The following is a 15346-nucleotide window of genomic DNA, read 5'->3' on the forward strand; positions in this document are numbered from 1 at the left end:
TGGTGGCTTTTTCTCTTTTTTTTGGTATTTTCCTGTAGTAGTTTCATGTCTTCCTTTGAGCGATATTTCCCGCATCTACTTCGTTTTAGCAATCAAGAATATTTCAGTTGTTTTTATCCTTCTTCGTGGGGACATTGTTGATTGTCATGTCATGTTCAGATGTACATGGTGGACGCCGCCTTTGCTCCACTGTAAGTCTTTGCTGTCGTCCAGCATTCTGTTTTTGTTTACTTTGTAGCCAGTTCAGTTTTATTTTCGTTCTGCATAGCCTTACCTAAGCTTCAATGCCTGCTCCTATTTTGGTGGCTTTTTCTCTTTGTTTTGGTATTTTCCTGTAGCAGCTTCGTGTCTTTCTTTGAGCGATATTTTCCGCATCTACTTCGTTTTAGCAATCAAGAATATTTCAGTTGTTTTTATCCTTCTTCGTGGGGACATTGTTGATTGTCATGTCATGTTCGGATGTACATGGTGGACGCCGCCTTTGCTCCACAGTAAGTCTTTGCTGTCGTCCAGCATTCTGTTTTTGTTTACTTTGTAGCCAGTTCAGTTTTAGTTTTGTTCTGCATAGCCTTCCCTAAGCTTCAATGCCTTTTCTTATGGGCACTCACCTTTTGTTTATTTTTGGTTTAAGCATTAGATACCTTTTTACCTGCATCTACAAAGCAATTAGCTACCGGCTGCCACCTACTGATAGGGAAGAGTATTACAGGGTTACTCTGCCGAGCTCCAGACAGTACAGACTCTCAACAACAACACATCATTTGTAGACTATAATTACTGGTTTGCAAAAAAAAATTTTAACCCAAATATGTGAAATTAGATAATCTCCCAGGGCACACCAGACTACCGTATTTTCCGCACTATAAGGCGCACCTAAAAACCTCCAATTTTCTCAAAAGCTGACAGTGCGCCTTATAATCAGGTGCGCCTTATACACTGCAAAAAGTCAGTGTTCAAAAACAATAAAAAAAATAAAAAAATGAGGGGTATTTTATTTGAACTAAGCAAAATTATCTGCCAATAGAACAAGAAAATTCGGCTTGTCAAGACTTTCCAAAACAAGTAAAATTAGCTAACCTCAATGAACCCAAAAATACCTTAAAATAAGTATATTCTCACTAATGACAAGTGCACTTTTCTATGTAGAAAAAAAAAGACACCTTTTTGCTCAATATGTTGAAAAATATTCTTAAATTAAGTAAATGCCAGTGCCATTATCTTGACATAATGATGTGCGCTCGGCATCATGATTTTTTTTTTCATGCTTGAAATAAGAAATTATTACTTTAAAAAAGTAGTTTTATACTTGTGAGTGTTGATGACACAGCTTTGCAACAGTTGATATTCTAGTTTCAAGCATGTTTTACTCAATATAGGTCATCAAATCTCAGCAACAAGCTGTAATATCTTACTGAGATCATTTAGGACCAAAACCCTTAAAACAAGTAAAACACTCTAACATAAAATCTGCTTAGTGAGAAGAGTTATCTTATCAGACACAAAATAAGCAAATATCACCCTTATTTGAGATATTTAATTTTACTTAGATTTGAGTTTTTGCAGTGTATGTGATATAAATGTTGCACTACATGTTATACCTTGCTGTTGTTAAAAGATAAACGAAACACCACGTCACTGACTTTACCTCGCGGAAAATAATAAAACAGCTGTTTATTCATTTTGGGAGTGAACAGAGAGCACTGGTTTGTAATCCATTAATAAAGTTTGACTGACCTATCTGACTGTTTTGTTGACATTCCCTTTAGCGCAGCTCCATCTAATGCAGGGGTCTCAAACTCAATTTACCTGGGGGTGTATATTGTAGAGTTAAGGCTGCATGGGATTCTGGGTATTTGTCCTGTTGTGTTTATGCTGTGTTACAGTGCGGATGTTCTCCCGAAATGTGTTTGTCATTCTTGTTTGGTGTGGCGCATATTTGTAACAGTGTTAAAGTTGTTTATACGGCCACCCTCAGTGTGACCTGTGTGTCTGCTGACCAAGTATGCCTTGCAGTCGCTTACATGTGTCTACGGAAGCCAAATACAACATGTGACTGGGCTGGCATTATCTTATCAGACACAAAATAAGAAAATATCACCCTTATTTGAGATATTTAATTTTATTTAGATTTGAGTTTTTGCAGTGTATGTGATATAAATGTTGCACTACATGTTATACCTTGCTGTTGTTAAAAGATAAACGAAACACCACGTCACTGACTTTACCTCGCGGAAAATAATAAAACAGCTGTTTATTCATTTTGAGAGTGAACAGAGTTGTCAGAACGCTGGTTTGCAATCCATTAATAAAGTTTGACTGACCTATCTGACTGTTTTGTTGACATTCCCTTTAGCGCAGCTCCATCTAATGCAGGGGTCTCAAACTCAATTTACCTGGGGGGTGTATATTGTAGAGTTAAGGCTGTATGGGATTCTGGGTATTTGTTCTGTTGTGTTTATGCTGTGTTACAGTGCGGATGTTCTCCCGAAATGTGTTTGTCATTCCTGTTTGGCGTGGCGCATATTTGTAACAGTGTTAAAGTTGTTTATACGGCCACCCTCAGTGTGACCTGTGTGTCTGTTGACCAAGTATGCCTTGCATGGATGCATAACGTGACCCCAGCCTCTACTGTAGCGTCTATTCTATGCGCCTTATAATGCGGTGCGCCTTATATATGAACACAGTTTTAAAATAGGCCATTCGTTGAAGGTGCGCCTTACAATCCGGTGCGCCTTATAGTGCGGAAAATACGGTTTATCTCACGGCACACTAGTAGTTGAAAAACACCGCATTAGATCAAATAGTGAATTTGACCATATCTGTGTAAACTATTCAAACATCCCTGTCTTCATTTCAACGTTTTTAAAGATGATGCATAATTACATTTGGTCCACCAGGTGGTGCCATTTATCAACAAATACACATCACACTAATACGGTGTCATGGTCACATGTTTCGCAGAGATTAGATCGTCCTAAAGTTCTCAAACTAGAGTCTTGAATACGTCCGACTTGTGTAGAACTCACCGGTGTTAGAATAAAAAAATGGAACTTTTTATTCAAAAGCACAAGGAAATGTGTGCTGTCCAAGAGACAACGGTGGATTCAAAACGGTAAACAAAGGGGGAGGGCAGGACAAGAACAACATAATGGGGGTTGGAAAAAAATAAATAATACGCCCCACAGCGTTGTGTTGTGTCTAAAAGACTTCATCGAAGCAAAGTTAAACATTTATTAGCTCGCACGTGCGCTACGTGCAAGAATGACGTAAACAACTTTGTTGCTCACTTTCTGGTGGAGGAGCGGGAAGTCGTCCCACAGCAGTGTGTGTGTGTGTGTGTGTGTGTGTGTGTGAGTGTGTGTGTGTGTGTGTGTGTGTGTGTGTGTGTGTGTGTGTGTGTGTGTAATAAGTGGCTGTCAAAGTGAACTCCTCATCTCATGCGATCAATCAAATATATCCAAGATATCACATGAATCCCGTAAAATTGCAGATGAATCACGCAATTTATTATTTTATTGGTTCTTTTATCAGAACTGTGGATGTTTACCTGACAGGTGTGTTGTTAGGCGTCATTGATCAGATCAATAATATGTAATTGATCAACTCAATTATACATCATTAAAATATGATCAATAATATGTCATTGATCAAAATAATATATATATATATATATATATATATATATATATATATATATATATATATATATATATACTGTATATATATATGTATATATATATATATATATATATATATATATATATATATATATATATATATATATATATATATATATACATACACTCACACACTTTACACTGTACACACTATTACTAAACACTGTTTTATACTTTGCACACACTAATAGTACACACTATTACATACATTGTACACTCTAACAGTACACACTATTTTATACTTTGTACACACTAACAGTTCACACTTTTTTATACATTGTACACACTAATAGTACACGCTATTTCATACTTTGTACACACTAATATTACACACTATTCTATACTTTTGTAAACACTAACAGTACACACTATTTTATACTTTGTACACACTAATAGTACACACACTTTTATACTTAGTACACACTAATAGTAGACACTATTTCGTACTTTGTACACACTAATAATACACACTATTTTATACTTTGTACACACAAATAGTACACAGTACTATTTTATACTTTGTACACACTATTTTATACTTTGTACACACTTATAGTACACACTTTATTATATTTTGTACACACTAATAGTACACACTATTTCATACTTTGTAAACACTAATATTACACAGTATTTATACTTTGTACACACTAATAGTACACACACTTTTATACTTTGCACACACTAATAATACACACTATTTCATACTTTGTACACACTAATAATACACACTATTTCATACTTTGTACACACTAATATTACACACTATTCTATACTTTGTAAACACTAACAGTACACACTATTCTATACTTTGTACACACTAATAGTACACACACTTTAATACTTGGTACACACTAATAGTACACACTATTTCATACGTTGCACACACTAATAAAACACACTATTTTATACTTTGTACACACAAATAGTACATAGTACTATTTTATACTTTGTACGCACTAACAGTACACACTATTTTATACTTTGTAAACACTAATAGTACAGAATATTTCATACTTTGTACACACTAATAGTACACACTATTTCATATTTTGCACACACTAACAGTACACACTATTTTATACCTTGTACACACTATTTCATACTTTGTACACACAAATAGTACACACTATTTCATACTTTGCGCACACTAATAATACACACTATTTTATACTTTGTACACACAAATAGTACACAGTACTGTTTTATACTTTGTACACACTAACAGTACACACTAATTTATACTTTGTACACACTAATAATACACACTATTTCATATTTTGCACACACTAACAGTACACACTATTTTATACTTTGTACACACTAATAGTACACACTATTTTACACTTTGTACAGACTAATAGTACACACTATTTCATATTTTGCACACACTAACAGACACACTATTTTATACTTTGTACACACTAATAGTACACACTATTTCATACTTTGTACACACAAATAGTACACACTATTTCATACTTTGCACACACTAATAATACACACTATTTTATACTTTGTACACACAAATAGGACACAGTACTGTTTTATACTTTGTACACACTAACAGTACACACTAATTTATATTTTGTACACACTAATAGTACACACTATTTCATATTTTGCACACACTAACATTACAAACTATTTTATACTTTGTACACACTGATAGTACACACTATTTCATACTTTGTACACACTAACATTACACACTATTTTATACTTTGTACACACTAATAGTACACACTATTTCATACTTTGTACACACTAATAGTACACACTATTTCATATTTTGCACACACTAACATTACACACTATTTTATACTTTGTACACACTAATAGTACACACTATTTCATACTTTGTACACACTAATAGTACACACTATTTCATATTTTGCACACACTAACATTACACACTATTTTATACTTTGTACACACTAATAGTACACACTATTTCATACTTTGTACACACTAATAGTACACACTATTTCATACTTTGCACACACTAATAATACACACTATTTTATACTTTGTACACACAAATAGTACACAGTACTGTTTAATACTTTGTACACACTAACAGTACACACTAATTTATACTTTGTACACACTAATAGTACACACTATTTCATATTTTGCACACACTAACATTACACACTATTTTATACTTTGTACACACTGATAGTACACACTATTTCATACTTTGTACACACTAACATGACGCACTATTTCATATTTTGCACACACTAACATTACACACTATTTTATACTTTGTACACACTAATAGTACACACTATTTCATACTTTGTACACACTAATAGTACACACTATTTCATACTTTGCACACACTAATAATACACACTATTTTATACTTTGTACACACAAATAGTACACAGTATTGTTTTATACTTTGTACACACTAACAGTACACACTAATTTATACTTTGTACACACTAATAGTACACACTATTTCATATTTTGCACACACTAACATTACACACTATTTTATACTTTGTACACACTGATAGTACACACTATTTCATACTTTGTACACACTAACATGACGCACTATTTTATACTTTGTACACACTAATAGTACACACTATATCATACTTTGTACACACTAATAGTACACACTATTTCATATTTTGCACACACTAACATTACACACTATTTTATACTTTGTACACACTAATAGTACACACTATTTCATACTTTGTACACACTAATAGTACACACTTTTTCATACTTTGTATACACTAATAGTACACACTATTTTATACTTTGTACACACTAATAGTACACACTTTTTCATACTTTGTACACACGAATAGTACACACTATTCTATACTTTTGTAGACAATAACAGTACACACTATTTTATACTTTGTACACACTAATAGTAAACACTATTTCATACTTTGTACACACGAATAGTACACACTATTCTATACTTTTGTAGACACTAACAGTACACACTATTTTATACTTTGTACACACTAATAGTACACATTATTCTATACTTTTGTAGACACTAGCAGTACACACTATTTTATACTTTGTACACACACTTTTATACTTAGTACGCGTTAATAGTACACACTATTTTAACTAGTTTAGCATACTTGAGGTAGTATTTGTTGTACTGATTGACAGTTGTTGTGGGTTGGCGTGCACGTGGAGATGGATCAGTGATTAGTGATCATTGATCAGTGATTAGTGATCATAGATTAGTGATCAGCGATTAGTGAATAGTGATTCTTATTCAGTGATTAGTGTCAAGGTGACAAGCGTCACTCTATGGAATTTACCAGAAGCTCTTTTGTTTCACAGGGAGTGACTTCCTCGAGAGTTGATGATTAACAACACAACTGCCACCAGGCAGCAAAAAAAGCAAACAAAAACCTTTTTCTTTTTTTTCTTTTTTTACTTTTTTTCCAACCTGCAACCTTAAAGGGATTCTCACGCCTGACTCCGCCTCCTCCTCTGGAGGTGCGCACAGGTTGCCTTCTTGCAGGTGTTTCATTCACTTTGGAGGTGCAGGTGGAGGAGGTCGCCCGCCGTCATGTCTGGCAACTTTGTAGACTCGTACGCAGGAAGTAACAACTCCACCGTCGCCCTCAACAACCCGGCCGACATTTCCGTCATCGTCCTTTACTTTTTGCTCGTCTTGGCTGTTGGAATATGGGTGAGTTATTAGTCGTGTGTTAGCAATATTTACTTCATATTTATATATATATATTTATATGTGTATATTAGGGTTGTACGGTATACCGGTATTAGTATAGTACCGCGATACTAATGAATCATATTCAGTACTATACCACCCCTAAAAAGTACCGGTCCCCCGTCGTCGTCACGTCATGTCATTGCTGGTTTACGAGCATGTACGGCAGCGCACACACACTGAGTACTTACAAGCAAACACAGTGTGTAGACAGAAAAGGGAGAATGGACGCATTTTGGCTTAAAAACTGACAATAAAGGTGAAGTTATAACACTAAAACGCCCTCAGGAAGACATGGCTAGCTAGCTAGCGGCTAAAGTCCATCTGCCGCCGGCAGTGTTTTATCTACTTCTAAATCACTAATCCTCGCCTCCATGGCGACGAATAAAGTACGTTTCTTACAAGTATCATCCCTGCAGGACGAGGAATAGCTAAACATGCTTCACTACACACCATGTAAACAAACGCCATTGGTGGATCTACTCCTGACATCCACTGTAATGATACCAAGTACAGGAGCGTATCTAGTCGATACTACTATAATTACATCGCTATTTTTTTTAGCATCACTGTCACATCTATTAAACAAGACAAGAAGCAAAGAATTAAACAGAGACAGAATTACATTTGGACTCAATTGAGGAGAGATGCCTGGTTTCAGCACGCTCTGGCAAAGTATTGTACAACTCCTCATTTATTTAAATTTCCCTGACCACATGACCACAGCTGCTTCCAAAGGGAAGTGGGTCGTAAACAGCATTGCCTTTGGTTACAGAACAGTTCAAAAGAAAAGGTCGTAAACACTTCACAGAAAAGGTCGTAAAACAGTTCAAAGAGAGGTTCGTAAAACAGTTGAAAAAGGAGGTTCAAAAAGAGGTAGCCTGGTGGGGAGTCTGGTCCTGCTTCCTCTTCGCTTTTGTCGTTCTTGGGTCAGACAATATCTTTCGGTTTGATTACAATACTTAAAAGAAACAGGAACACCTTCATATATATATATGTGTGTATATTAGGGTTGTATGGTATACCGGTATTAGTATAGTACCGCGATACTAATGAATCATATTCAGTACTATACCACCCCTAAAAAGTACCGGTCCCCCGTCGTCGTCACGTCGTGTCATTGCTGGTTTACGAGCAGACTAGCATGTACGGCAGCGCACACACACTGAGTACTTACAAGCAGACACAGTGTGTAGACAGAAAAGGGAGAACGGACGCATTTTGGCTTAAAAACTGACAATAAAGGTGAAGTTATAACACTGAAACGCCCTCAGGAAGAGGTGCTTTAAGACATGGCTAGCTAGCTAGCGGCTAAAGTCCATCTGCCGTCGGCAGTGTTTTAGCTACTTCTAAATCACTAATCCTCGCCTCCATGGCGACGAATAAAGTACGTTTCTTACAAGTATCATCCCTGCAGGACGAGGAATAGCTAAACATGCTTCACTACACACCATGTAAACAAACGCCATTGGTGGATCTACTCCTGACATCCACTGTAATGATACCAAGTACAGGAGCGTATCTAGTCGATACTACTATAATTACATCGCTATTTTTTTTTAGCATCACTGTCACATCTATTAAACAAGACAAGAAGCAAAGAATTAAACAGAGACAGAATTAAATTTGGACTCAATTGAGGAGAGATGCCTGGTTTCAGCACGCTCTGGCGAAGTATTGTACAACTCCTCATTTATTTAAATTTCCCTGACCACATGACCACAGCTGCTTCCAAAGGGAAGTGGGTCGTAAACAGCATTGCCTTTGGTTACAGAACAGTTCAAAAGAAAAGGTCGTAAACACTTCACAGAAAAGGTCGTAAAACAGTTCAAAGAGAGGTTCGTAAAACAGTTGAAAAAGGAGGTTCAAAAAGAGGTAGTCTGGTCCTGCTTCCTCTTCGCTTTTGTCGTTCTTGGGTCAGACAATATCTTTCTGTTTGATTACAATACTTAAAAGAAACAGGAACACCTTCATGCTGCTTCCCCCCCTACACAGTGGAGTTTTACGAGCCTTACTCTTGGTAGGTTTCAAAGACAGCTTTTGCTTCTCACCAGGCACTCAATGTAACACAAAGTTTTTGTGATAACTTAGAAACAATTATTCTAACAATCAAAAAAAACAAAAAAAAACGTATATTATGTTTATAAACTCAGGAAATACGTCCCTGGACACATGAGGACTTTGAATATGACCAATGTATGATCCTGTAACTACTTGGTATCGGATTGATACCCAAATGTGTGGTATCATCCAAAACTAATGTAAAGTGTCCAAACGACAGAAGAATAAGTGATTATTACATTTTAACAGAAGTATAGATAGAACATGTTGAAAGAGAAAGTAAGCAGATATTAACAGTAAATGAACCACTTGTCCTTAATCATTTTGATAAAATAATATAATGATAAATGACACAATATGTTACTGCATACGGCAGCAACTAAATTAGGATTTTAATAATAATAATAGATTTTATTTGTAAAAAGCACTTTACATTGAGTAAACAATCTCAAAGTGCTACAGTGTATTAAAAAAAATAAAATAAAAAAGATAATAAAGAAATAACTAGAACAGCCAAATAGCTATAGCTAGTATGCACATATCTAAGAAAAGGCTTTTTTAAAAAGAAGGGCTTTTAAGCCTTTTTTTAAAAGCATCCACAGTCTGTGGTGCCCTCAGGTGGTCAGGGAGAGCGTTCCACAGACTGGGAGCAACGGAGCAGAAAGCCAGGTCTCCCATTGTTCGTAGCTTTGTCCTCGGAGGTTGGAGGAGGTTAGAAAAGGTGTCGTGTGGAGGATTTGGGGGTGAGTAGTTCTTTGAGGTAGAGGGGCATTTCTATGGAGGCACTGGTGGGTTAGCAGGGAGACTTTGTATTCAATCCTGAGTGGGAATGGACTGAGTGAGTCTTTGTTTGCTTACTTACTAACAAAAGACAAGTTGTCTTGTATGTTCACTATTTTATTTAAGGACAAACTTGCAATAAGAAACATATGTTTAATGTACCTTAAGATTTTTTTGTTAAAGTAATGCCAATAATGTCATTTTTTGTGGTCCCCTTAATCTAGAAAAGTACCGAAATGTATCGTAATACATTTTGGTACCGGTACCAAAATAGTGTGTATTGGGACAACATATATATATATATATATATATATATATATATATATATATATATATATATATATATATATATATATATATATATATATGTGTATATATATATATCCATCCATCCATTTTCTACCGCTTATTCCCTTTGGGGTCGCGGGGGGCGCTGGAGCCTATCTCAGCTACAATCGGGCGGAAGGCGGGGTACACCCTGGACAAGTCGCCACCTCATCGCAGGGCCAACACAGATAGACAGACAACATTCACACTCACATTCACACACTAGGGCCAATTTAGTGTTGCCAATCAACTTATCCCCAGGTGCATGTCTTTGGAAGTGGGAGGAAGCCGGAGTACCCGGAGGGAACCCACGCAGTCACGGGGAGGACATGCAAACTCCACACAGAAAGATCCCGAGCCCGGGATTGAACCCAAGACTACTCAGGACCTTCGTATTGTGAGGCAGATGCACTAACCCCTCTGCCACCGTGAAGCCCTATATATATATATATATATATATATATATATATATATATATATATATATATATATATATATATATATATATATATGTATTTATTATATATGTATCTATTATATATGTATCAGCGTGGACTCGTTTTTATGAGGTTGTAAATCAGGATGATAGTAATGCTGGCTACGTGATTTGCAAGAGCTGCGACGCTGTTTATGATATACTACTATGTGTGAATAATTATTTGGCCTCGCTTTCAAGTGAAGCGCATCTCCGATTGGCGACAATGTAAGGCTATTTAGCCTGCTTTGTTTGTCGCAACCGTCTATTTTCATTATAATTCAAGTTTGATGAGAAAGTGCAGTCTGATGGGTTTGATTTCTCCCCTTCAGCTATTTGCCTTGGCCAATAAGTTGCAGGTAATGTATTATTATTATTTATTTAATTTATTTTTGTTTAAATAGAGATGACATACATATGTTATTGTATAATTTAAGTTTGTGCGCGTGATTGACAGTCTAAGGCTTATGAGGCACATTTTTTTTTAATTTTTTTATTTCAACTTAAAAATGTATGAGCCTATATGCCTATGCCTACAACATAGGCTATGTGCTTATCTTTATTTTCCTGCCTGTCGTTGACAATGGAGATTGTCTGATATTTTGTCATGGCTGCAGATCAATCAATAAAGGTTCATCTTTGTCGCGAAATTGTTCACTGTTTCACTGTGCACCCCGCCCTCGTCCCTATTTGAGCATTATAACGTTAACAAGTTAATATTCATTGAAATAAATTCAGAAACATTTTTTTACCTAACGAAAATATAGGCCTAGTCTTTCTAAAACATTTTTTCAACTTCTTAAAAGCCTCGTTCTGCTTGCTGCAACTGCGCACACAAAGTGTGAGGAACGCACTCCTGATCTGAGGGCATTGGCAACAATAGTCAACACTTTCTTAATGGAAATGACAATAATATTATAATAATGATAAATAATATTATCACGCATTAATATCTCTTAGCCACTAATGCGTGGCCAAGAGATATTAATTTGTGTGTGATGATACCGGGTAGAAGGAGACGGCACTGAGACAGGGAGAGCGTTTAGCCTGGGGCGTATTTATTCAAAAGGGAATTATATATATCTCTATATAAATATATGTATAATAATAATAATAATAATAATAATAATATATATATATATATATTTATATATGTATAATTCATACAATATATTATCCAATATATTACATGATATTATACTATATATTATATTATATTATATTAATCAATATATATATCAATATATATATATATATATATATATATATATATTTATATATATATATATATATATATTAGATGTATGTAACCAAACAGGAATTGGGTGTCAGACTATGTGTGGAATTTAACTGGAGGGTTTTACCGTAAGTGTTGGAGGTGCGTGTTGAGAGGAGCGGTGCTGTCAAGACAAGGGCGAGGCAGGCAGGGTTTGTCCAGGGGCGGAAGCGTGGTCGGGAGGCAGGAGGAGGATCTCTGGTGGCGGTTGTTTAAGTAGTCGTCCCTCTCATCAGTGCCGGGTGTGTTGATTGAAGATGGAACACAGCTGCCTGCAGCAGTTTGAGTGGCGCGGGCGCGCTTGGAGGTGCGCTCAGCGCGGCTCCCAGATGATTGCGCACTGGTGTGCGTCTGGGCCGTGACAGCGTGGCACGCATTGAATGTCTCTGCTGCATTGGATCAGTCTCCTTTCTTTAACAGGCAAAAGCTTTATAACCTCACTAATGCCTTGCATCGTCTATATTAGATATATAACAACGGGTGGGTGCGGGTGGGTGCGGTTTTGATAAAATGTTGGTTCGGGTGGATGGCGGATGGGTGACGACTTTTGTGATGCGGTTGCGGATTAAATAATTGCCTATCCGCGCATCTCTAATATACATATATATATATGTATATATATATATATATATATATATGGGCTTCACGGTGGAAGAGGGGTTAGTGCATCTGCCTCACAATACGAAGGTCCTGAGTAGTCTTGGGTTCAATCCCGGGCTCGGGATCTTTCTGTGTGGAGTTTGCATGTCCTCCCCGTGACTGCGTGGGTTCCCTCCGGGTACTCCGGCTTCCTCCCACCTCCAAAGACATGCACCTGGGGATAAGTTGATTGGCAACACTAAATTGGCCCTAGTGTGTGAATGTGAGTGTGAATGTTGTCTGTCTATCTGTGTTGGCCCTGCGATGAGGTGGCGACTTGTCCAGGGTGTACCCCGCCTTCCGCCCGATTGTAGCTGAGATAGGCTCCAGCACCCCCCGCGACCCCAAAGGGAATAAGCGGTAGAAAATGGATGGATGGGATGGATATATATATATATATATATATATATATATATATATATATATATATATATATATATATATATATTATACAGTTAAATCATGTGTTCCATTATAAAACCCTTTATTATTTTTGAACATGTTTATTGTATAATCATTATTGTTGTTATGTCATTGTTATTATTGTTATTACTATTGTTATTATTGTTATTGTTATTATTATTATCATTATTATTGTTATCATCATTATTATGTTATTGTCATTATTATTGTTATTATTGTTATTGTTATTATTGTTAGTATTATTATTATTGTTATTATTATTTTTATTGTTAGTATTATTATTATTGTTATTATTATTATTATTGGTAATATGTTTGATTATTCACTTGCAAGTATGAAAGTAAGTTCCGATCTGTACGATAAAATAAAACTTCAAAAAAGTGAACAATTGCTTCCTTCATCAAAGCGTTATATTTGCGACTATTACAAACACACCTGTAAAATGAATACAGGTGTATTCACTCAACAGGTGACATTTTGATATGTCTTAATATCGTACCAACACAGAAAGAAAAGTGAAGTGAAGTGAATTATATTTATATAGCGCTTTTTCTCAAGTGACTCAAAGCGCTTTACATCTAAGTTACATTTAAACCAGTGTGGGTGGCACTGGGAGCAGGTGGGTAAAGTGTCTTGCCCAAGGACACAACGGAAGTGACTAGGATGGCGGAAGTGGGGATCGAACCTGCAACCCTAAAGTTGCTGGCACGGCTGCTCCACCAACCGAGCTATACCGCCCCAAAAGGACTCTCTCTTCGACCGCAGACCCGCAGACATGAGCAATACTGGCATCTAGTGGCGTTTTATGGGTATTGCTGTATTCACGACATACTTTATTGCCCAACTATGTGGCCTTTGAGTGAAAATAGTTACTAACAACTAACAATTATAAACAACACAATTTTTTCTCTATTATTAAATCTTCATGAACCAGGTGATGTTTTGCGTCAAATTGTTGTATATTGTTAAGTGAAGTTCATTTCTATATCATAAAAGTAAACAAAAACAAAACTAAATCAAATAAATAATGTATACGTCTTGAAAAACCAAAGTTAATTGTACACAAAAAAGGTAAATACTCTTAGCTATCATACCGTCACGACCTGTCTGACTTTATTTTGTATATTTCCACATTTCTGTATTTATTTCCTGTCCAGCGCTCTTATTTATGTTCCACTTCCTGTTTTCTGCCACCACTCTGTCGGTTGGAACGCTGTTTCTCCCGCTGATCACTAATCAGAGGGATTTATGTGCCAGCCTCATGACTTGTGTTTATCTTGCTTGTGCACTTCCCTGCTGCACTATTCGTTTTTTGGGCAACTTTAAATATATACTTACCTGTACTACAACAAAAACTACTGTATGATGAAAAAGTCAAATAAAGTAAAACTACTTTACGGGAGTAGAGTAGTTTTACTTTGATGTCAGACATGAAGACGAGACGGAGCAGAGCGATAGTGCCATCCTGTGGCGTTTAAGGGTTACTGTCATTATTTTGATGCATTTATTTGCAGGCGATGGTTCGCACCAATCGTTCCACCGTGGGGGGCTTCTTCCTGGCGGGCAGAAGTATGGTCTGGTGGCCGGTGAGAAACCTCAATGACTTCAACTGCTAGCTTGTTAGCTGCTGACCAATTAAGTGCAGTTCATTCTGAACATGGCAGAATTAAGCCTTATTAAAAATGGACAATAACAAATCAAATTCTCCTTTCCACAGATCGGAGCGTCACTTTTTGCCAGCAACATCGGAAGTGGGCATTTTGTGGGAATCGCTGGGACTGCTGCCGCTTCTGGGATTGCCATCGGTGGATTTGAATGGAATGTGAGTGATAAAATGATGTCAGACATTTTGTTATGGTTTTACATGTTTCTACATTCCTACTCTCACCTATGGTCATGAAGTGTGGGTCATGACCAAAAGAATAAGATCGCGGATACAAGCGGCCGAAATTGAGTTTCCT

At 36.4% G+C, this 15346-nt stretch overlaps 1 protein-coding gene across 2 annotated transcripts in view; it reads left to right on the top strand.

Annotated features, from left to right (window-relative positions):
- The first annotated feature begins 7148 nt into the window (after positions 1 to 7148).
- The window catches only part of slc5a1 (solute carrier family 5 member 1), a 37087-nt gene continuing 28889 nt past the window's right edge, over positions 7149 to 15346 (top strand). For both annotated transcript variants that reach the window (XR_009815817.1, XM_061966080.1), the window contains exons 1-3: positions 7149 to 7365; positions 14900 to 14971; positions 15103 to 15207. Coding sequence is in view for 1 of the 2 variants with exons in the window: in XM_061966080.1 (XP_061822064.1) it covers positions 7243 to 7365; positions 14900 to 14971; positions 15103 to 15207 (300 nt within the window). In the remaining variant the exon portion in view is untranslated. The remainder of the gene's footprint in view (positions 7366 to 14899; positions 14972 to 15102; positions 15208 to 15346) is intronic.

This window comes from Nerophis lumbriciformis, linkage group LG11, assembly GCF_033978685.3.
Source record: "Nerophis lumbriciformis linkage group LG11, RoL_Nlum_v2.1, whole genome shotgun sequence".
NCBI classification, from domain to species: domain Eukaryota; kingdom Metazoa; phylum Chordata; class Actinopteri; order Syngnathiformes; family Syngnathidae; genus Nerophis; species Nerophis lumbriciformis.